At 39.5% G+C, this 24,740-nt stretch overlaps 1 protein-coding gene across 2 annotated transcripts in view; it reads right to left on the bottom strand.

The window, feature by feature from the left end:
* The window catches only part of KCMF1 (potassium channel modulatory factor 1), a 48,534-nt gene that overhangs the window by 2,438 nt on the left and 21,356 nt on the right, over positions 1 to 24,740 (bottom strand). For both annotated transcript variants that reach the window (XM_084305427.1, XM_084305428.1), the window contains 5 exons: positions 21,383 to 21,550; positions 12,366 to 12,505; positions 7,813 to 7,914; positions 4,386 to 4,560; positions 1,247 to 1,529 (listed from right to left, as the gene is read on the bottom strand). In XM_084305427.1, coding sequence (XP_084161553.1) covers positions 1,247 to 1,529; positions 4,386 to 4,560; positions 7,813 to 7,914; positions 12,366 to 12,505; positions 21,383 to 21,550 — 868 coding nt within the window. The remainder of the gene's footprint in view (positions 1 to 1,246; positions 1,530 to 4,385; positions 4,561 to 7,812; positions 7,915 to 12,365; positions 12,506 to 21,382; positions 21,551 to 24,740) is intronic.

The raw sequence follows: 24,740 nt of genomic DNA, 5'->3' as shown, positions 1-24,740 counted from the left end.
GGGACATTTGCATGTACTTTGATTAAGTTTCTCAAATAATAATGAGCTGCTGATTGAAAGACATCACACAGTATTATTTTGGACTTCGATAAAAATCAGCAAGGCATGACAACTGAAATCCAGGTTTCTTTGCACAGGAAATGCGAAGAAATATTAATATTAATCATCTTTTAATACCGATTAATTTCCTGTTAAACAATACTATCTTCTGACTTCCTCTCTCTCTCCCTCTCTCCCCATTATGGCTTTACTCTACATGCTTGAATCACTGGAAATGCTCCTTTCACTGGACATAGTCAGAAAAACAATCACAATCTAGTTATGTAATGCTTTTGTTCCTCCTGAAGTTGAGGTGCAGCAATTAATGTTTACCCATTGCTCAGGAGCAGACAGAAGGTTTGAAAAGATGCTACCAAGTACAAACAAAAGCACGGTATGTTAACTACAGACTCAGTGAGGGATCTGGCAGAAGTCTCTTGCCTGGAGTCACAAGTAGCTCATAAAGCCAAAACTCAAAAGTATTTTCCTTTCGAGATTTGCTGAAAGCCATCTTCAAGCCTAATCCTTTAAGACATTTGTAGTTGGGGGGAAAAAGAAAACAACACCTCAGTGCACTTGTGAGATTGTCTCTCTGTTTTGCAAGCACTAGACCACCACAGAATACTTCCAAAAGCAGAGTAAGTCCCTACAGGCCACCTATGAACTTCTACTCTTGGATATTTCTGTCGAAAATGTGGATCAAGCAAGTAAGTTTTTGATGAACATTTTATACCTTTAAATACAAACACCTAATTGTAGATAAAAACAAATGGAAATGGAAAATTCATAAGCACCATATTTCTTGTGATTGCAATATACAAAGAGATGTGACATTTAATGCTCCTCTGGTATTTTGAGTGTTTGTGGTAGTCTACAACCACACTTTTAAGTACATTTGACAAAGCAGATGATTCAGTGGACAAAAATCTTTCTTTCAAGGGTGGCACATTAATTCAGAGAGGGAAGCAGTCTCCTTTCAGGGTTCAGTTCATTGCGACCACTGTTGAGATCTAATCGTGCAGGATATGTTGATGATAATTCTGCTAATTCTGGGATAAATTTGATGACACTAAAAGACTCTGCTTTACTAGGGCATGCGTCTAATTCCAAACACATAACAGTTTAATTGAACTTTGTCTCTGGAAGGACCAAGGAAAACTGAAGTGGTAAGAGGTAAGTATTGTAGAAAACACACAGAACAAGTTACCTTGTAAGAAGAAACTGGGAATTCTGGATAGTCTGCTGACTGTTTTCTGTGTTAGATGTGTTGGTGGTTGCTGTAGGTTGTGTAATAGTGGTGTTGACATTGATCGTGTTGGTACGCCTAGTTGCATTGCGTGCAGTCTCCAGTTGTTGTCTCGCTGCCTGTGCATGTTGTCGTTCCAACTGCAGTTGCATCTGCAGCTGCTGTAACTGAGAAGCGGAAGGGCCAGAGGAATTGAGCTGTCCTCCTGCAGAACGCCTCACGCCTGACAACTGAGATAAAAGCTCTGCCAGAGAAGAGAAAGATAATTACGATGAAATACGTTACGTGACTACGACACAACAGAAGGAATACACCCTGAATTCCAGTGCATCCATTATTTTTTTTTTCAATCAACAAAAATACAATATAAATAATGTTGGAGAGCCCATGAATTTTTTTTTCAAAAAATTCCCAACACTCAGTATCTCAAAGGGTAAGGAAGATCAAGATATGCAGATTTATTTCAAATAAAAAAGTCAAAAGTTTAAAGCCTGCTAAATAACAAAAGAGCCCATCTATAGAGAATACCCAGTGAAGGACAGTATCCTCTGGAGCAGTTCTCTGAAACTTCAAGACAAAATACCGAATGATTAGGAAAATACTTCATTTTGGCTTTGGTTAGTGATTTTATTTTTGTCTCAACAAACATGCCCCCAAAACACAGGTTTCGCCATCCTAGTATCATAGAAAGAAGCTGTATTGTGTAAGAGAGAAATACGTGCTGTCATTTCAAACATTTAATAACATGAATTTAGCTATAGAAACTTGTTCAAGAATTGCCTCACAAAAATGTTGACAAGCATGTTTGCTGTTGAAGTTTTTACTTCTGCAATCTTCTAGAAATTAAGAAGTCCATCCTTAAGTCCTCCTTTCTGAATGATGCAACGCTTATAGCAAATTTTGTCTGAAGATTATTTTTTGAATCAAATACTAGCAGTAAATTACTGTTTGATGCATTACTGCAGAATCTCTTGTACACCCCGAAGTTGTGTACTCCTTAGCTGTAGTTAGTGCAAGGGCAGAGGAAGTAGGGTGTGATACCGTGGCATGGAGAAGAGGGCAAAGTTATCATAGGTCAGGATAATTTTCCTTCCATCGCACTAATAAAATACAACCCTTTTAAATAAGTCTAATAAAGCAAAATGAAATTCTTTTCTGTGTCAGGAATTCAGAATGGTCAAGTGTTTTTTTTTTTTTTGGTTTGTTTTACCAGCACTGATAATCCCAACACTAACTTCTAATTCCATTTTAATTACTAGAAAAGGCCAGAGAGAAAAATATAGGAATGTAACAGATACTACAAACTCCATCATTCTTAAAACAGAAAACTTTGAGACATCTTTCCTATTCATTGTTTTACTAAAAGGGAAGAAAAATCAAACTGTCAGACAAGATTTGGATTCATTTATCCTCACTGTAAATTAAGCCTAAGTTAAGGCTTATTGAATAGCTGAACAGTACTTTGAAGCAGACGTGAGCTTGAGATAGAGGCTTGATATGAGGAGGAGACCCAGGCAAACAGCACTGAACTGTAAGTGCTTTTGCAAAAATGGCTTACATAAAAAAAAACACAAAACAAAACAAAAAAATGAAGTTGCGAAGAGTGCTGCTTTATCCAGTATTTAACTCCCATAAGAGGGAAGGCCTTCTGAGGCTGAAAAAAAGCCTCAGCACCTTGAAAACCTCCAGTGCTGGGGGATTCCACCATGTACTTGGGAATGTTTTTCCAGGGATTGACTGTTCTCACTCTAACAGATTTCTTTCCTGTATCAGGACAGGACCTCTCCTGCTGCAGCCTGTTCCCTTTGCCCCTTGCTCTTTCCATGTGACTCCTTGTGAAGAGAGAGCCTTCACCCCCTCTGAAGCCACCCTTTAAGTACTGGAACACTGTGATGATGTCTGCGCTTAGCCTCCACTTCTCCAGGGACAAAAAAAAACAAACTTCTGCAGTCTGGGAGCCCCTGCTTGGGACAGGACATGGCCTAAGGAAAAACCATTGATCACCACCCTTTGAGTGTGACCTCATTTAAGCTATTTTCTTCTTTTACTGGGTTACGCTAAATCAGCTGGGGAAAAAGTGTTAAAGCAGGGCACAGAGGGTCAGCAGAGCACCAGAGCCAGCAGAAGGAAGGAAAGGGGACTCATTTAAGGAAGGCAGCTTCCCTTTCAAGGGCAATGGTTAATTAAGCTGGCTGGCTACCTCTGTGGAATTAATAACCTAGAAGAAGGAAGTTCCAGTTTAAGCATTTATGCCTACTCAGCATCTGAAACAAAGGTGGATTACAGCAGGAAGTTCTCATGTTTCCCTAACACACTGGCATGGTCAAAAAACACTGCATAAAAACGTATTTCTGACCAGGAAAAAGTTACATTTTAGAATTGTCTTCATTCCTTCTCTTCTTCCTTGTAAAGACGTTATTTTCAAATCAAAGCTAACCATACACTAAACAAATTGTTCTGGAAATCCTAGAAACATCTTCACATTTTTCTCGTGTTAAAAATGAGACAACCTTCCTTCATTCACAGGTTTTCTAAACTTGACCAAAATATGCTACAAATGCTTGCGTGCACCAGCAAGCACATTTATGTAAGAACTTACAAGTACACCTAAAAAAAACCCTCCAATATTAGCAAGTCTGCCATTCACACAGCCCGAACACAAGCTGAACGTATTTTCAATGTCTGTTAATAACACTCATGTTAATCTCATTTCATTGTCATCAGCTCTGGAGTGTACGGTTTGTGCTAAATCAAACTGAGATGCTAAGTCTCCCCCATAAATACTCATAACAAATTAAAACGAGAGGTACTGAAGTAGGCGATGAAAGCAGGACGCAATGGCTCGTAAAAATAAGCAGCACCTGTGAATAACAGGCTTTGGGAACCAGCCTTGCACTCTCTGGGATGAAAGGCACAGGCTACAGGGGCAGTGGTTTCAGCTTCAGGAGACCCAGGCACAGGCCCTGGGATAACCCAGCGCAGCACAGCTTTCATCAACAAGCAGCCACCAGTCAAAAGCAGTGCAGCCACGGTCACCTTGAACTTTTCTCCGTCTCTATAAGGAGGACACGGGGGTGAAATCAGTGGTTACAGCTCTTACCAGCTATAGGATCCATGGCTTCTCTATTGCTTGGAGAATATGAACTCTGAGAAGATGAAAGCCCACCAGTGGAACTGCTAGTAAAGTGCATGTTTGATCTACGCGCACGGGGTCCTCCCAAACCCCGGCCTGGGTGAAACATTCGACGTACATGCCGAACACCACTGGATTCATCGTAAGAAGCGAGTTAAGGAAACAGAGCTGTTTTGTATCGACTACTAAACAACAAGAACATTTGCTGGGTGAAGCACCCAGGTACACACATGCCTAAAATAATCACACAGCTTCTAAAGCAAAGCTAAGGTGCAGTGTAGCTGTGGTGCAAGTCGGACATACAGATCTGAACCTCACTCTGCACACCAGACTCCTCGTATTTCTTTAGCTTTTTACTGTGTCTTAGAAATACCAAGATGGATTTTTTTCCTAAGATCAAAGACTTCTGCTAAGTAGTCTCAATTGACATCACATGTTCAACCCAAGTTATCAGAGACATGGACTTATTCCCCTTCCCCAATTCCTACATTAAATACTGAAAATAAAAAGCTTATTGCCTAATAAAAGTACACAGCAATTACTGTATTCCTTTTGACTTTTGTACTTCGTGCCAGAAACTTCATCCAAGAAATTTCAGTACTTCAGTCCTTAAAACTTTGCATGAATTTAGCACCTTCACCACACTCCTTTGTTTTACCTTCCCTTTTTTAACCAAACAAATACCACGAATTCCAATTATGAGAATGATTTCTTTCATTTTCCTTATTTCCCTTCACTTCCCATCTGATGCTTAAATTTCAACTCATGTATTTTTACAGGCTCTCAAATTAAGACACCACTTGTACATTATCTACTACAGTGTGGTATTAGTGTCCAATGTACTTTTTACAAAACATACAGGTACAGTGCAGAACCTCAGGACATTGCAGAGGTCAATAACTTAAGATTGAAAAAAATGGCCAGACTTCTTATGGTAAGAAAGAACAAATGATTATTAAAAGAAAGTTTACAGAACACTTGCCTTTCAAACCTGTTCTGCTACAGCGTTAAAATACAACATCTAGGGTGCAGGTGGAAAATCTTCCTCGGAACAGAATACAGTTTGCCCAGCACACAGAGTGCCTTCCACCTCTAAGTGTGCTAACACTGGGTGCTTCTGGATGCATTTCCCTAGCTTTCTCCATAACCAGACCTGATAGAAAAGACCAGTTTCTGTAGATTTTTCAAGATACTGTGGGGTAGGTTTGCTAACTGCAGCTTTTAAAGTGCTTTAAGATCAAAAGTGAAGTCTCTGCAACTATGCTAGGGTAAGAAAAACCTTTGTAAACCCTAACTTGTGACAAACAGATAAGCTGAACAGCCATGCAAGAGCTACATGGATTACTAAGGCTGAGAAGATATATTTAATAAATTTTCAAACATCTTCCTGCTGAAGTAAGAATCTATTTGTCCAAGAAAGATCCCTTCTGGAATGAGTGACATTGAAGCATTACTCTGTACATGAAAATACTAGTTTTTATGTTTCTTTCTTTTTTTTTTTTTTTTTAATCTATATAGCTAGCAATAAACAAACACTCAAACTGTACATTATCTGGCAGCCATCACCGATATGGAAGGGGGGGACAAAAGGTGAAGAAACATGAATACCAGTCAAACACCTCATCATGCATGTCTGCACGAAATTGTTTTCACTGCATAACTAGTAAAGTTTAGGTTTCCTGGCCTACAGTACCACTACATTAATGTTGGAGGCCCATAATTTACCCTTTGGTATATCGCTATGCAGTTGTTAGGGATGTACGTTTTGTTAGATAAAGCACAATTGGGCAGGTGTTACATAAAACACAAAATTGACAGAAACCACAGAACTAACCTGGTGTGAGAATATGTGCTCAATGACTCATTACACCAGTCAACAAGGCCAGGAAAGACCCAGTGGTCTGGAAGTTGGAGCGTATGTATGTATATATATATTTATATGTATATATATTATATTACATATACGTATTATATTACATATGTATATAATATATTACATATATGTAATATATTATAATATATTATAATATATATGATATATATAATATATATAATATATTTTATATATTTTATATATATATATATATATATATATATATATATATATATATTTAAATATCCAAGAAATACCCATTTTGTGAAGACTGACATTGAAGCCTTACTCTGCATTTGAAAAGGATGATTGACAATACCTTCCTCATCAGTCTCATCCCACCTCTACCCAAAAGGGAGGATGGCACAACTGCCTTGGAAGACCCCAGGCTGGGACCTCCAGGGACAGCAGGGACCAAGCTCACATTCCCAGAGCCACCACACTCAGCACCAGCTCCTCCCTAATGCTTAAGGGTCCTGCTTCCACCCACAAGGAAAGGGGAAGCAGGGATGACTGCTTTCCTGTAAATTTGTAGTGATCTTTGCATTACACATTACTCCTTCAGAGAGGCCATGAACACCCGAATTCCTTTACACTGATCCAATTAATGTGTAGTAATTAACATGTGTGTTTAGTCTGTCCTGACCCTTAAACTATGGTAAACACTAACAAGCTTAAGTGCAAACACAATCACAACTGAAATGAAGACATCTCCTTAAGCGATGTCTTCCTTCTGTTAGCATAATGAACTTCAGTTGCAAAGTGTTTTTTTTCCTTTCTAAATCTTTGAACCAAAAAAGGTATTACCAAAGTAGTAATGTAGTCTTTTTGTCCATTTGTTTATATGAGATGCACAAAGAAATAATTCAGACTACTTACTTTAAGTACTCTACATAACTTGCAGGTACGCTATATAACCTCATCTAATAATAAAAAATTTAAAGCATCAATTAACCCTAACAATTCTTTCAGCTTTCCAGCCATCAAATGTACTTAAATATGCATAATTTGCTGCTAAGGTAACTGAAAGACAGCCACTTGTTTTCCAGGAATTCTGGGAAATTCATACTACAAAAATATCAGTAGTTGACACTAGGAAACTACCTTGTTAAAGAATGGTCATAGAACATTTGTCAAAACCAGCTAAGCTCAAATCATCCTCAGATCACTGTCTTCACATCACAAATAATTAAAACCCACTGTTGATTCTGGATACATAAAATCAAGACTAATGACCAGGCAGGATAAACCACAATGTAAGTAGGATTTTTTTTTTAAATCAAAACACAGTGTGAAACATACCTATAGGCTATTCACCGTCTAATATTTATGGTTTTGTTTTGTTTTTACTAGAAAGGAAGTTTCGACATACAAATCTCCAGCAACTTTTAAGTTCCAGGAAAACCAGAGGTATAACCCCTTGATTAAAAAAGAAAAAAAAACAGTATCAATACAAGTAGTCATGTCTACTAAATGAAAGAGACTTCTTCAACTTCTGTCTGTCATCTTAGGAAAGGATATTAAATCTCTAGGAGCTCTGTGTTCCAGTGTAAGATGAGCTGCAAAGTCATCTGTGACATGATTGGGATCCCCTCCAGGTAATGCTGCACAGATTGGACAAATCTGAAATGACAAAGAGAAAAAACAAATTTGTAAGTTTACACAAAGTAGAACTCCTATCACTTAGTCAGTCACTAGACAGGGCTCATCGAGAGGGCTTTAAACTAGCTAAAAAGGGAGACAGGGCTGAAATAAGGCTTGTGTTGGAGGTGTGCCAGGGGGAATAATGGCTAAGCCAGAGGAGAAGGCAATGGCCCAGCTGAAGTGCATCTACACCAATGCACACAGCATGGGTAAGAAACAGGAGGAGCTGGAAGCGATCATGTGGCAGGCAGGCTACGACTTGGTTGCCATCACGGAAATGTGGTGGGACCACTCTCATGACTGGAGTGCTGCAATGTCTGGCTACAGGCTCTTCAGAAGGGACAGGCAGCACGAAGGGGTGGTGGTGTGGCTCTCTGTATCAGGGAGAGTTTTGATGTTGTGGAACTTGAGGCTGGGAATGATAGGGTTGAGTCCCTATGGGTTAGGATCAGCAGGAAGGCCAACAAGGGAAGCATCCTGGTGGGGGTCTGTTATAGACCGCCGAGCCAGGATGAGGAGACGGATGAGGAGTTCTGCAGGCAGCTGGCAGAAGTTGTGAAATCATCGGCGCTTGTTCTCATGGGGGACTTCAACTTCCCAGACATATCCTGGAAGCACAACACAGCCCTGAGAAAGCAGTCTAGGAGGTTTCTGGAGAGCGTGGAAGATGCTTCCTGACGCAGCTGGTTAGTGAGCCTACCAGGGGTGGTGCCCCGCTAGACCTTCTCTTCACAAACAGAGAAGGACTGGTGGGAGATGTGATTGTCGGGAGCTGTCTTGGGCAGAGTGACCACGAGATGGTGGAGTTCTCCATTCTTGAGAGGAGATCAAGGAGGGGGATCAGTAAAACCACAGTCTCGGACTACAGCAGGGCTGCCTTTGAGCTGCTGAGGACACTGGTTGGCAGAGTCCCTTGGGAGGCGGTTCTGAAGGGCAGAGGGGTCCAGGAAGGCTGGGCGCTCCTCAAGAAGGAAATCTTAATGGCTCAGGAGCGGTCTGTCCCCACGTGCCCAAAGACGAGCCGGCAGGGAAGAAGAGCCCTGGCTGAGCAGAGTTGTGGCTTGAGCTTAGGAGAACAAAGAGGGTCTGTAATCTTTGGAAAAGAGGGCGGGCCATGCAGGAGGACTATAAGGATGTTGCGAGGCTCTGCAGCGACAAAATTAGGAAGGCCAAAGCTCATTTGGAGCTCAATCTGGCTACTGCTGTTAAAGACAACAAAAAATGTTTTTATAAATACATCAGCACAAAAAGGAGGACTAAGGAGAATCTCCATCCTTCACTGGATGTGGGGGGAAACCTTGTTACAAAATATGAGGAAAAGGCGGAGGTGCTTAATGCCTTCTTTGCCTCAGCCTTTAGCGGCAATACCGGTTGTTCTCTGGATACCCACCACCCTGAGCTGGCGGAAGGGGATGGGGAGCAGGATGTGGCCCTCACTATCCAACAGGAAATGTTTGGCGACCTGGTACGGCACTTGGATGTGCACAAGTCGATGGGGCCGGATGGGATCCACCCAAGGGTACTGAGAGAACAGGTGGAGGAGCTGGCCAAGCCACTATCCATCATTTATCAACAGTCCTGGCTATCGGGGGAGGTCCCAGTTGACTGGCGGCTAGCAAATGTGACGCCCAGCTACAAAGTAGACCCGGGAAACTATAGGCCTGTCAGTTTGACCTCAGTCAGAGAAAGACCTGGGAGTGATGGTGGATAGTCAGCTGAATATGAGCCAGCAGTGTGCTCAGGTGGCCAAGAAGACCAACAGCATCCTGGCTTGCATAAGAAGCAGTGTGGCCAGCAGGGCTAGGGAAGTGATCGTCCCCCTGTACTTGGCTCTGGTGAGGCCGCACCTCGAGTGCTGTGTTCAGTTTTGGGCCCCTCGCTACAAGAAGGACATCGAGGTGCTTGAGTGGGTGCAGAGAAGGGCGACGAAGCTGGTGAGGGGCCTGGAGAACAAGTCCTACGAGGAGCGGCTGAGGGAGCTGGGCTTGTTCAGCCTGGAGAAGAGGAGGCTCAGGGGCGACCTTATCGCTCTTTTTAGGTACCTCAAGGGAGGCTGTAGAGAGGTGGGGGTTGGTTTGTTCTCCCACGTGCCTGGTGACAGGACGAGGGGGAATGGGCTTAAGTTGAGCTAGGGGAGTTTTAGGTTAGATGTTTGGAAGAACTTCTTTACCGAAAGGGTTGTGAGGCACTGGAACAGGCTGCCCAGGGAAGTGGGTGAGTCACCATCCCTGGAGGTCTTTAAAGGAGGTTTAGATGTAGAGCTTAGGGATATGGTTTAGTGGAGGACTTGTTAGTGTTAGGTCTGAGGTTGGACTGGGTGATCTTGGAGGTCTCTTCCAGCCTAGACGATTCTGTGATTGTGTGGTTCTTAAACTTTAAAAATCACATTCCAGGCATCCACAAAACAAACAGTCACATATTAAAGAAAAAACACACAAAATAACTTCTCTGCTTTGCTCTTGTGAGACCCCACCTGGAGCACTGCATTCAGCTCTGGGGTCCCCAGCACAAGAAGGACATGGACATGTTAGAATGAGTCCCGAGGAAGGCCCTATTTCCTTCCAGGGCATAAAGCTACACTGATCTTCCAGAAATCCTGTCACTTAATGGAAGAGATAATTTTCTCCATTTTATTCTTGAAGAATACAATCTGAATAGCTCCTGTTTTGTTATTGTGAGAAAGCTCTCATCAACTTTATCAACAACATATCAAGCACCCTGACCTTACGGCTCATTCACAATTTATTCTCTTTACATTGTGTAAGCTTACAAACCTTAATCTATCACAAAATTTCCAATCTCTACCATAGATGCCAGTGCAATTTTTTGATTAAAAGTATCCAGCATTAAATTATCTTTTAAGAAAATATTGTCAAACTCTTCCTGTCCACAAGTACCTAATATCGTTACATGCACCAATGCCAAATACACGAGAAAATAAACAGAAAATCATTTTCTTATCTGTACCACTCTGAATACAAAAGTGGCAAAATTCAGTCTTCACTTGTCAAAATTATTAACAGTAAAATGTTTTATTTTTATTTTGTTACATTTCTTCCCTCTGGTGGGCCAGAATTCTTTGGGCTTATTTATTTAAAAAGATGAGTGGGAAGTAAAGAGTGACCATAAACAAAATAAAAGTTGCTCCATCCCTGGAAACTTTCCTAAAGATGTCAGTTAAAAAATAGCTTTTATACTCAGATCTACTATTAGGACTAAAAGGTCACTACCTAAACAAGAATAGTTGCTTGGAAATCCAAGATCACATAAGTTTAGAACCAACAAGATTTCCTTCTCAGTTAGGTGATGGCTTTACACCATCTGCAGTAAGTCTCCAGTACCCAAGCAGTCTCACCTCTTTTGCACACTAAACATTTATCAGAAAAGCTGGAGTCAATACTTAGCACAAACATATGCAACCATATTCAAGGATTAAAATACGGTCCTTTATCATTATTTGAAACAGAGATGATAATTTTGCAGGCTGACTCCAGAAGAGGAAAGACTAATTTAACACACACAACTCCTTCAGAAACCAGTTGGGTAGCAGGTGTTTACGAACACAAATTTGGGCTTTATATATGGAATTCTAGAAGCTTCAGCCACAAACAAGGACATGCCACATTTATAAACCTAGAATCTTGATACTCTGTGTCACGAACATACCACTGACATCAAGTGGTGCAAATCTGAACTACAACACCAAACCACAAAAGAAAAGTCATCCAAATGTGGAATTTTCAATTATTGACACTACGTCTGAAAGGTGCAAAGTTAAAGAGAAAAATGAAGGAGATTATAAAGCTTCAGTGTGTCACTAAGATAACTCATGATCCTACAGTGTCACTGCTAAAAGTAAACTGTTTCAGTTCCTTATGTTTTCAGGAAAGATCAGAGCCTCACAACAGTCGACAAGTTACCTTCCCCTCAGTATTCCTTAACACATGAATAGGCTTCAGTAGGCTTGAAGAAAACAGGTTTATTTTCTTCCATAGAATTCCTTGAAAGTTAAGCAGACATCTGCTGCTGCTGCACACCCTCCTCTGTCTTAAGAGTTACAACAGACTGGCATAGCTATGGTCTCACAGGACACTGTAAACTCATCTGGCAATTACATACAGGCTGTAAAAAGGGAGACACTGCTATAAAGAATAACCAGGAGAACACTTTAAATATTGTCTTACAGCATAATAAGCCCCCAAGCATTTACATTATGGCAAACAAACAGCTATCATGAAAGAAAAGCAAGCTTATTATCCAAGGATACCCTTAAAACACGGAAGAATTTGGATGTCACTGCCAAACGTAGGTACATCTGAAAAAGCATTTAAATGAATTCATGCTTCAAGAAAGATGTTGTACCAATTTCCCAGAAGATTCTTTTTCATATTTTTCCACCACAATTAAAAACCAATTCTGAAGCTTCTTACCACTTCTGTTGATGTTTCTGCATGCTCAGAAGTAACATGTTCTTGAAGAGATGTTTCCGTATAACCCATTTTTCCGCAATAAGGACAAGTAAATGACTGTGGCTGCTCTACAGAAAAAGCTTCTCCACCATAGTACAAATCTGGAACAAAAATTATTTAAGTAGAAATTACTTCACACAATAGAGTCAATTACCTTTTTCATGTAAACCTCTGTTTATGAATGTACTTGAATGCAATCACTGCCAAATTAATCTGGTATTTAACTAAAATGGCCATTTTAATACTCTATAAAGGCCATATGCTGATAGTCAAAGTGTTCAATTACTGATGACAAAACACAGACAGACTGCATTTCATTTTCATTAGCGAACATAATAATATCTTCTAATATGCAGTAGAAGCAAAGGCTCCTCTGTTGCGGCCAGATCTTCGCTTTTCTATCACCCTTGTTATCCCTAGTACAAGGTGACCTGTGGTATTTTTCAATCATGAGATTAGTTCTCAAAAGCTTAACTCTGAACACTACTCTCTACAAGTTTAGATTAAAATTTAGAAGTCCTCTGTGACTCCATCCATCAATATTTATGTCATAGCCGAACCACTGTTTAGTAATAAGAACTTTCAGAAATGTCTTAATCAGATTTCTCTTTCTTGTATAACTTTTATTTATGTTACACGCTAGTTTCAAAACTGTGTTGAATTCAAGCACTGTTACACTGCCTATGAAATGCATGCACTTTTGAGTTCAAACTTAACACTTATCCATACTTATCATGAAAATTTAATTAACAATGAAAAAAATGTTTTTGTTTTTGTTTTTTTTTCTTAGTCTTCCTCTGCAGGGGTTACGTATTCTACAAGAAACATGAATAAACTTCAAATTCACATCAATAAAGAAGTAACTTTTGAGGAACTGATTTAAAATCTTTTCACTGATTTTTTTTTTCTATGAGTCATTCAAAACTAAAATTTTTCAGAGAATCATGAGTAGTCTGCTGTAAATTAAGAATTGGATTAACCTGAATAGATACAAGAACTTATGTTCCGCACCCTAAGGCAATATCCATCTAATGTATTAGGAACGTGTACTTCTGCCAGAATAAGTCAGCACTTCCCAAGGTTTCTTGTATCTTCCACTATTGACCCGACTTTCTGACACAGCTAGGAAAAGCATTTTTGTTTCTGTAGCCACAGAAAAGACAATGCTGAAGTTAAAAATGTACATATCCATAGTCTATTATATTAACAGGTCAGTAACTAAGTTTTGATGGCTAACACTGCAAGCCCACTTTTATGGAGAAAATCACTTTTAATAACACACTAATGCACACAGTTAAAGATATGTGCAGCTCTACAAATGGAATATGCTGCAGACCAGAGTTTATGTTCAGTAGATCCCCGTTCCAATATTGGATGACGAGAGAAAGATGCCCCTTTAACACACATGGTATGAAACGCCCAAGTAGACCACAAGTGTTGCCCAAAAAGAAACAGAACCTGACAAGCTGATCATTTAACTGGTTCATCCAATTAATTATCGTGCTCAGCATGAGAACTATCCTGAATCTATGTTCATTTATTTAACGCATACACACGCACTAGAAACTTATGTCCACCAATCCAAGGCAGAAAATCTCCATCTTACAGGATAAATCAAATGAATTTACATGTATTTACGTGCATAACTATCTTTTGGCTTGAATAGGTTCTCTTAAAATCATAGTATACATATTTTCCATGTGGAGACCAGTCTTGTTTTGCTAGTCTTTCATACTCCTCTTAAACACGATATGCAATATAAAGTTATATGACAATCAACCTGTTCCAAGACTGTCTTGAGGCAGTACAAAGGCTGTTTCAGATATAACACACAGATGATGCACATAATTCACAAAACTTTGAGATACTGGAGTTTCCAGACAGTGCCACTTCATTGCACACTCTTCTGAAAGTTTTCTCAAAATTCACATTCGGATTCCTACTCTGATGTTGATAAAAACATGAGTGAGGGTATAAAAATTGCCAATATGCTGCAGCATACCCAAATATGAAGAATCTAAGTATGTCATTGTTTCAAATGAGGAAAGCAGGAACAAGGTTTACACAGGATGAAGTTTTAAGGATTCACTAAAACAGTCTCTGAACGGGTCAATTGTACACAAAGTGGAACAAATACTCTTTCAGAAAAATATTTTGAAAGGCAAAGGTTGAATAAAACAGATAAATGCAAAGTGCTCTAGTGAAGGTTGATGAAAGAATCCTCCTTAGCATTGTATGAAGACGAATTGTTAACAAAAGCTCATTACACAAGTCACTACAGCATGTATCAAAAAGGAGAAGCATGTATATCAAAAGGAGAAACATTTTTTTCCACTGTTTCATTGCACAGAGGAGATGTGAACTTCAGTTCTCATGTTATTTCACGTTCAGAAGATACAAAAACGTTGGGACATATATAAGTATTCTGGGAACAAAATCAGTGAGATGGCCAAGCTTTTGAACTGAATAGTAATAAAGAATTCCAAATTAACTCTATTTAATCTGCCCAAAATAACACAAGTAAACACTATCCTGTTTGGTTAAAGTAATGCACCAAGAACTTCTGCAAAGAAGGCTGCATACCTATAGAAAAAACAAAAATGCCAGTCAAACACACAAAACAGAAGCTAGTGATAGCTCGTTTAGTTAATCACCCAATTTCCCTCATGCATTGGTATGATTTTTAGCACGATGATTAAATACCTATTTAATGATTGGAAAAATGGGATTTTCCACTGCTGCAGACATACATGCACTAGAGCTTCAAGTCAATTTTTCTCAAGATACTCTTAGCTGAGCAGTCTCATTTTTGTAAATTTTTAAGTTCTGACACCTTATATGCTATTTGGGTGAAACAAGATGATGACACAAAGTGGCAAGCTAACACAAAAAGGGGCAAAACATCTAATTCTTTAGCGGGTTTGCCTATAAAAGTAACATCTACTACCTAAAAAAAAAAAAAAAAAAGGCTCTTAAAATTATTAGGTCATCTAAAAGCCTCTACCTATGAACCTCACCATTTCATGAATGGAAGTATTTTGAAGTAAGGGACCAAAGGGCACCGGGCCATTACCAATCTGAAGAGAGTGGTAAATAGGGTAACATGCAGGTAAAAATCTCTCTCCCATGGATATGCTGTTAGCTCAGTCCAGATGTCAACAATTCCAGTAGTACTGTTCTGTCACAGAAGAGAGAGGTTCGACAAGTGCTGTAAAATCCTGTGTTTCTGGTCCTTGCTTTTACAGAATCTGAAACAAGCCATTTATTAATTAAAAAAAAAAATCCGAGTTCCTTCCAACCTCTTGATTATGCTCCCACATGTTCTCCCACTTATACTTCCTTTCTCATCTTTCCTGTAACAGCAAACATACATGCATATGGCAACTAAGTATGCCTTCATCTGAAAGAAAAGATATATTTTAAAAAGCACCTTTAAGAAGTGAAATCAGTTACTGGCAAATACGAGTATCTTTTTCCTTTGGAAGATTGTATCTTCCTTCTTTTTCCTCAAATCTCCCTCCACCTCTTACAATCAAGCTTCTGAGCTTTTATAGCCAGAAATGTTTTAATTTAAACAGCCTAAGTTCTTAAAAAAAAAAAAAAAAAAAAAAAAAAAAAAAAAAAGTTTTTTAGTTGGTTGGTAATTGTGGTATCATCCATCTTTTTTTCTCTCTGGATTTAGAGTTCAGTTATTGAATAGATATCTCTCTACCTGTTTTGTTTCTAATACATGAACAGTCCTAAAAATTATTACCATAGTCATATTATTGATGACCAAAGGCTCATTTGGTAAGGAAAGCCTTAATGATTGGAAGCAGTGTGGGGAAAATGAAAAGGCCATGGCTCCATGTATTACTGCTCTGATGCAACTGGCTCATGGTTAAAGAATAATCCCTTGTAGCAACAAAGAAATCTTTCAGATAATGAATTTTGATTCTTTCCAAATGCCCTCCTACACAAAATTTTGAGGCCATAACTCTTCAAGCTCCTCTGGACCTCTGCAGCCCTCTTCTCAGAAGAGCTAGGAAGGCAGATAAGGTTGCTCAGTAAAAAGAAAACAACAAAACCACCAGACTAAATTACATTCCTCCAGGAGGAGATTAATTACCTACATGGCTGATCAGTTGCAGGAAGAACACAGCGGAATAGAAGAATCAGAACACTGTCTAAAAAGGAGTCAACAATAGCTTAGGAATTTAGATTTCAAACTGGGTGTTTATAGATTATAGCTATTCTTGAAGGAAATCAATTTAATGTGAAAACTCAAGCAAAAATATGAGCAGTTTTGCTTTATCATCCATCCAGACTACTTGTATTTAACATTTAAATCCTCAGCGAACACATTCTGAAACTTGGCAGAAGGTTAGAAATGAGGCAGAAGTACAGTAAGATTCCTTAGATAAAAATCAGTCTTTGAAAGAGATGATTCAGGACTACATTTTACAACAGCTTGTACTTGTTTGCTGTTTAGACATATTTCTTTTACAAGGGTACATGAAAGTCAGGAATTTTAGGTTTGTTTTTCTTCCATGAGTAATTTAATTTCAATTAGATACTCGCAAATAAAAATGCTGGTATTAAACAAGTTGTAGTGTAATTATTTGAAATATTTTTTTATCGGTGTTTGAAGAAAACAAATGGTGGCTACACAGCACATCAAAAAAGGGTCTGCCTGGAGCTTTCTGGGGCTGGAGCACTGCTGTAAGGGGAGGCTGCAGGCTGGGGATGGTTCGGCCTGGAGCAGAGGTGGCTTTGGAGCACCCCCACACCTACAAGATGTGAGGAAGGAGACTAAACTGGGCTCTTCACAGTGGTGCATTATGGGGTGTAAGGAAAAATGTTTTCCACCACGTAGATCAGCAGTGGACCAGGATACCCAAAATACAGGATGAACAGATTCAGTTGTCTACCTACCTTCTCCAAAAAAGTTTTTCCTCATGTCTAGTTTGAATCTCCCCTGACACAGCTTTAAGCCACCTCCATCCCTGGAGGTTTTCAAGACTGAGCAAAGCCCTGATTAATGCTGGCCCTGCTTAGGGACGGTCCAGAGACCCCCCAGAGGTCCCTTCCAACCAGAACTACCTTACGACTGATCCTATGACATAATGATACACAGCCATACAGCTATGTTAGTCATCTGGACATCAGTGTTCTGCCTATCATAAATACTGCCCTGCTCTACAGACCAGAGGGACATATTCCCAAGTGGCAGGATCTCCTCTCCTCACCTACTTGGAACCCTCTTTTCACCACCAATGCAGTGCGATAGCCATGTTTGCTACAATAAAATGCCAAAGCAGATCTCCCCACACACTCTCTGCCTGCCTGCATCCTATATCTAAGATCTAGCCATCTGGCCATAAACCCTGTTGTAGCTGTGCCCGGCCCTCCTGCTGCCTTAGATGGATTTTCCCCATGAACCCCCGACCTGAAATGTTACACTTCCTTTCTCTGGGACAGTCAGCAGGGCCTGATCCTCTCACCAACCCTGCCCTGCACATCTTGTTTGATTACAGGAGGACTGCTCCCTCCAAGCGAGGAGGCTGACCCCTCTTGTGCTGCGGTCACTCAGCTCTCGACTTGCTCTTCCCTGTGGAGCAGCCCTGGTTTTGCTGCTTCCTAACAGCAAGCACCACATTCTGAAGCCATGAGCAAGCACTGACACTAAGGAAGGTTAGAGATGATTTGAGGTCCATCTGCCAATACTGAGTAGTGCCAAAAGAGCAGCTGCTGCTTAGAGACAGTATGCTGGGGAGCAGCTCTGCTAACAGCTCTGGAGAGTCTCAGTGGACAGCAAACCAGCTGTTTGCCCCCGCATCGATGTCGGGAAACCATGACCTGGGCTGCATCACTGAAAGAAAATAACAACCAAATCAAGGGTTGTGATTATCCCATGTTACCTAGCACTTGTTAGGCCACAACAGGAATAGAGGCTCCGGTGTTGGCCTCTCCAGTTTAAGACAAACGCACACAAAAACGGAGCAGTTTGGGGCAGGGGGTGGGGAAGACATGCACGTGCGGATGTGTCCACCAAGATGGTTAGAGTGTTGGCAAACTTGACATAAGATGACAGGTTGAGGAAACAGCAGCAAATTTTGCCAAAGTGTTAGGCCACAAAAGGTTTCAAGACCTTAAGTCACATAAACGTCAGAGCTGGAAACTAAAGGTACACTTTTACAGTCCCTCTACTAAAGTAATACAACAGGATTCTGGCAGAGAATTCTATTAAAAACTTGCATTACTTTGCCAGTACTACCCTTTGCTACAGTGGAGTTTATGTAGGATCAAAATCATAAAGCATCCTAGTAGTTTAAAATTCTTCTTCAGAAAAAAGAAAACAATGAAAACTGCTCTGAACTTCTACATTGTCCTGACCAGTACCAGCAGACTACCTGGTAAGTATATCCCTTTTTTTGCATAGACCTATTACAGTTCTGCTCTTTGACTCCTCAGAAATAAACCAATTGGTTTTATGCTCTGGAGTCACCTATCTTCACATACCAAACTTCATACTGTATTTTAATCTATGTCACTGTTATGGCAGTCTATCACCCTTTGTGTGTAAAAGCATTTTCTTCCAGTGTGTCTGTGGGGACTAAAGCACAATACCACACCATGGCTGTTTTGAATCCCATCTACTTTCCAAAGTAATACTAGCTCACACAATGACTTCTGAAAGACAGATAAGCCAACAAGATGGTTCAAGACTAAACACTGGTGTCGCAAGTAATCACCGGGGCTTTTCATTCGTATTCAGTGTTCTTATAAGGGCTCCTATACTAGTCCAAGTCTCTGGGAAAAAAGCGCCTTCAAGGCACCTAAGGAGCCCACCTTCTGCCATATGCTTTGCAACCTTATTACTGTGCCTAGGAACCCTAAAAATTATATATAAATAATATAATAAGTAAATACTAGAATTTTAATGGAAGAAAAGAAATGCTGAAACTATCCCAGATACATGGGATCGGTCCATGTGATTAGCTATCGACAGCAAACCTGAGCTTGGTCACAGCTTTAAGAACAGAGTACTGAGGTGAATCCAGCTGCCTGCACACAGACAGTGCTGGTCAGACGGGAACTATGGATACCAGGGTCCTCATCATCACCTGCAGCTGGATCTCCAGCAAGTGACTCACTGATCCCTTTTCTCATTTTTAAAGTCAGCAAAGCAACGCTGACTTCAGCTGAAGTGCTTGTTTCAGTTTTGCAACAGAAGGATCCCCCATGCTGCTTCCTTCTCCTTGGCACAATGCTCATCTTTAACCACCTCTCCTCTCCCCAGCCCAACATATCCAACACCTTTAAGATCACTCATAAAAACAGAACAGTTTTCATACCTTTGAGTCAAACCTGATCACAGACAACAGTACTGAAGTTTGTCACTGACCACCTAATCTAGAATTCACGTAGCTACCTACATGTATACTAAGAGACTTTCAGTACATGTTTCTACTGAAGTTTTCCTTTCTCATACATTCCCTACCCATCATACATTAGAAGACACTTTCTTTTCTTTCTTTTAAGTTCAACCTACCATGTCACCAAGAAGAAACTGAAGAATTGATTACCTCTGTGCTGTTTAGTTTAAGATTTCCAATCTTCTCCAAGAGATTATTTTCTTTTAACCTGTTAATATATTTCCTTTATGATTTTTAAATTCACTGGCATAACTACCCTGGTAACCTTGGAAGAGGCCATTTTAGACTAGCTCTACCGTTCATTACAGACTTTTAATTTAAAACTTAGAATTTCTTGGCTCCTAAATTTTTGGATGTTCTTCAGAGTCATATGATCGTGCCTATAGAGGTCTCTTTGAAAAGTTACCACAGTTTCTCTTAATAACTGTAACATACTGTAAAGCCATGCTCCTTTATGACTGACATCCTACAAGGAATTGTAGAATAAGAACGTGTTAAGCAAGATGTTACAGACCTTCCTGAGTCCTAAGAAAATGTTATCTATAAACATTCCCTAGTCCATGCAACAGTGTATGCATTTTTGATAATGAACTAAATGCTTTCCTTCCAAATCCTAGATTCCCAGGGCTTGCATTTTAGAAGTCATGACCAGGCATTCTCAGGGCAAGCAGAGGTCTGAGAACTGAGAGGAAGTCAGACACCCAACAGCCATTTTGAAAGAGAAACAGTACTTTTCTATACCCAGCTGTTCTCTGGTGTTTAAATCAGTAAGGAAGCAGACTATTTCTGTTTTCATCAAGAACAAAGAAATTATCACCTCTAAAGCACTCAAAATGTGAAGAACAGTACAGCTGGAATCGCTAAAAAATATTAAAATGTGAGCCCTGTGGGCTTGGAGCATATATTTGTTTAATGCCCAGTGACAGCAGCATATTACTGTAGAGGTTTGATGCAGAAGTATTTCCTCAGTTACAACCCCACTGTTACACTGATGCAACAGAAATAGCGAATGGGATAGGAGAAACAAGAACTTATTTTTAAATATTTATGTGGTTTTACAGTAAGAAATAATTTTGAAATTAGTGAAACTTCACAGGAGTCCAAGAAGACTACATGCTAGTCCTTGCCACATTCAGTACAGCCAGCCTATCATTACCCTGCTGTACCAACATTCCCACATAAACCACCAGAGAACAACTCTCCTCCAGAATCTCGTCGTTTTTCTGCTTCTTCACTTTCACTTACAGGTACAACATATTGAAGCTTACCCCATTTTTTGAATCGGAAGTTAGTTAGAATTATAATTGTTATCAAATAAACTTAGTAGTCTGATAACCTGCTGTGCACCAAATTAAGAAATATGTAAGAGTTTTTATGTACCAGAATCAGGAAAACATGCTTTTTTTTTTTTTTTTTTTTTTAAGAAGATGGGAATGTGCCCTTATTTTCAGTGTGCTAATGGAAGAAAAAGCGCTTAGTAAGTAGAAACATGAAAAATCCATATTCTGTTTACTAACACAACACAGCACCAAAGGACTAGAGTCTCAAATTACCACTTACCAAAATCTACTCTTGTTAGTATGCACTGCATTGGATGGTCAGTTGTATGCCTTGTTGTTGTTGCACCACTTTCATAACAAGTTGCACACAGATCGTAATCGTAGCAAATTAAACACTTGTATCGTCGACCTCGGAAATTTCCTTTTAAACATGCATCACAGCTGACACCTGTAAACAAAAAAAAATGTTTTAAAACAACAATAAAAGCTTTTTTTTTTTTTTTTGATGAAACAGATTTGTTCCTGCTCCCTCTCAACAACCAAAAGAAATCAGCCATCTCTGACACCTACACCTTACATACACGACTCAATTTCTAAAGGCATTTGCATCTCTAATTAAATACTGTTCTGAAAATCAAGCTCTTGAACTCTAGAAGTAAAGTAAGGGCACACTCGAGCATCTGAAATGATAACAAATTGTTATAGAATACCTTTAGACACACCTTCCTACAGACATCTTTATTTGGTAGTAGCACTACTAGTATTTGACTATTCAGCTAAGAGTTTTGGGTCAAGTACTCTTCACAGCTCAACAGCATACTGGTTGATCAAGGAAGAAAAAAAAATGACAACAACCACCACTTACAAACATCTATGAGCTCTTCTGCCTTTACTTTCACATTTTTCTTAACATCCTAATTTTCAAGAACACCACCACAATCATTCCTGATATTACTATATACTACAAAGTAGGACTTTTTTTCTATTTTAAAGAATGGGGAAAAAGTAAAGCTTTTTTTTTTTTTTTTGGGGGGGGGGGGGGGAGGGGGGGGGGGGAGAGTTAGGCTGTATCGGTGCTCTCTATTTCTTTCTAGAGCTCAGTATTTGCACTTGCGAGTAGTCGTACTATGTGTGTCAGGAAAAGCCTTAACAGATTCCAGAGACTTTCATTTTTTTGTGTGGTTTCAGAACTCTCTTGGTTACTTGGTTAATTGCAGAAGTATCACCGTTTTGTAATCTGTCACGCCTAACAAACTTCCTTCAATTGCAGTGGTAAATTAAGGGCCTCCAGGAAAGAAACCACTGTATACACTGCAGGCAAAATTTTCATCAACATCCTCTTTCACCATCAGCTAAGGCTTGCTCTTCACAGCTCCCTTCAAGCACAGACTTTAGAGAAACATTACCAGAACAAAATACTGACACCATAACCCATGGCCTATTTACTTTTCTTTTTTTTTTAAGCCTACTTGCCAGAGAGAGGAGGACTGGTGTTAATTACAAAAAAATGCTTGCATTTCTTTTTGTTGTGTTACCCCACTCTGTAGCATCTGAACAGAAGCCTTAACACGGGAATACAGGAATGCAACAATCAGTTATTGCTTTTAAATCTCTGCTACTTGTTCAAACAATTGGATGACTAGTGGACAAAATTTTCTCTTTTTCTTCTAAAAAAAAATAAAAATAAAAATTTCTCCACCTACAGGACTACCTTAAGGCATTCTCTCATCATTTCTCAGGTCAAAGCACTGTGCACTGGTATGAATACTGAAGCTAATTCTTCAGTTGCCTTGCTCAGTATGTAGCTTGGGTGTAACCGTACATGGAAGTTTATTCAGAAGAAACTGCTTCAAGAATATCCTTGTTTATAGCCTAACAGAACTAAATTTTTTAGGACTCCAAACTTTTTAATCTTACCCCCTTAGCATGCTTTTCTTTGATTTTTCTTCTTTTAACTCTGAAGGATCTGGAACGATGTTTGATAATTTGCATACTGTGAGCAACCTGATTTCTGAGGACATCTGCTCATTAACCGTGTAAAATTTTAATGTTTCAGTCCATTTGTTTGCTGTTTTCATACTGAGATGTACGAAGCTTTATACATGCAGCATCCAAATTTCCCCCAACAATGCATGTTATACAGAAAACACTTATCAGCTATTGGCAGCACTGCAAGCCTTTTTGTTGCCTGCTAAACCTTCCAGAAAGCACTCGATCAGCAAGTTAGGCATCGTACTGAAATAAGCAGACTAGTTTAACACAGAGCCTGTGTCAGACACCAACAACTTTCCAAACCAAGTATTAAGCCATGGTTCCCCAAAAAGTGGGGAAGGTACGGCTTATTTCTTTAAACTCAAAGCAGTTGATTTACTGCAGATGTACGCTTCCTTGCCACTGCCAAACTCCTCCCGTCACATGCTTTCTCAAACATCTACACAGATCCTATTTGAGGAAAGACATGTTTTTAAAGTTTTCCTTTACACATTTTCCTCCTGCCAATGGATTCTGAAGTGCAATGCCCCTCCTCCCATGTATTTTGTGATTATTAATTTTTCTCTGGAAAAATCCAACCATGAACACAAATCACAATGTAATGTTTGTAGTTAAAAATAAATGCAACAAGGTTTTCAGACAGCAGATGTATTTTTGCTTCCTACAATCAATTCTCTACTGGAAAGTACACAATCTGAGCTTAACAACAACAGAATTCAGGTTAAAAGAATAATAAAATTATGCTTTCTACATCTCTCACGGTCAGTATTTTGCCATGGCTCCAAACTACCACTTCTTTCCCCTGCAGAAAGGAGCTGACAGCACTGGATGTACCAAGCTACTTTTGTATGGTGGTTTATTTTTTTCCATGTAGCAGAGAAAGAAAGCCCCTAAAGGAAATTGGTTAAAAAAGTAATAATTAAATTAAAGGCCTTAGATTGGGAATTAAACCCATTTTTAAATCTGAAATATCCCACTGAATCCCTTTATTCTCGTCACTTATTCTTAGTCTTCCCTTTGAAAAGCAGTCCCAACAAAACTGAGGCCTGTTGCAGTTTTTCTTGTTCTTCTCCAAGCTGATTACCTGGCTGCCAAAACCTCACCCACCTATCTAAACTGAGATCTGGAAACTGAAATACCCAGCCCAGTAATCTCCTCTGACCCTACCACTTCTATTATAGTAAACATTCTCACTTCCTTATGAAAGCTTTGGTTTTCGTTTTTCTCTACTTTAATCTTTATGTCAACTGAAATTCCCCACAAAACCCCCAAGCATTCAGCAATAACATATTCCTGTTAGCATGGTATCTTTCACTAGATGCCAATCTTCCAGCATTTCCCTGCATTTACCTTATGTTGCAAATACAGCAGGCGTATTACAGATTCAATAATGTCAGATTATACTGGATGCATCCATATTAATCACAGGTTTAGAGAAAAAAACAGGCTCTGGAGGGATTCGTTTTGAAGCGAGGAACAAAAGCAAACAACCGACCAAAAGAAAAGACTGAACAACGTGTGACAAAGATTTAGATAGTCAGCATACAATTCTGACTGGCACAAAATGCTAATTAATGACTTTTAAGAAAATGCTTGAGTGAAATCCTCTTAGCCCAGAAGGAATTGCTATTCATCGAGAACGTTTG

Source organism: Netta rufina (genome assembly GCF_964035555.1).
Source record: "Netta rufina genome assembly, chromosome: Z".
NCBI lineage: Eukaryota > Metazoa > Chordata > Aves > Anseriformes > Anatidae > Netta > Netta rufina.
The sequence above is the reverse complement of the archived record's forward strand: the minus strand, read 5'-3'. Positions and strand labels throughout refer to the sequence as shown.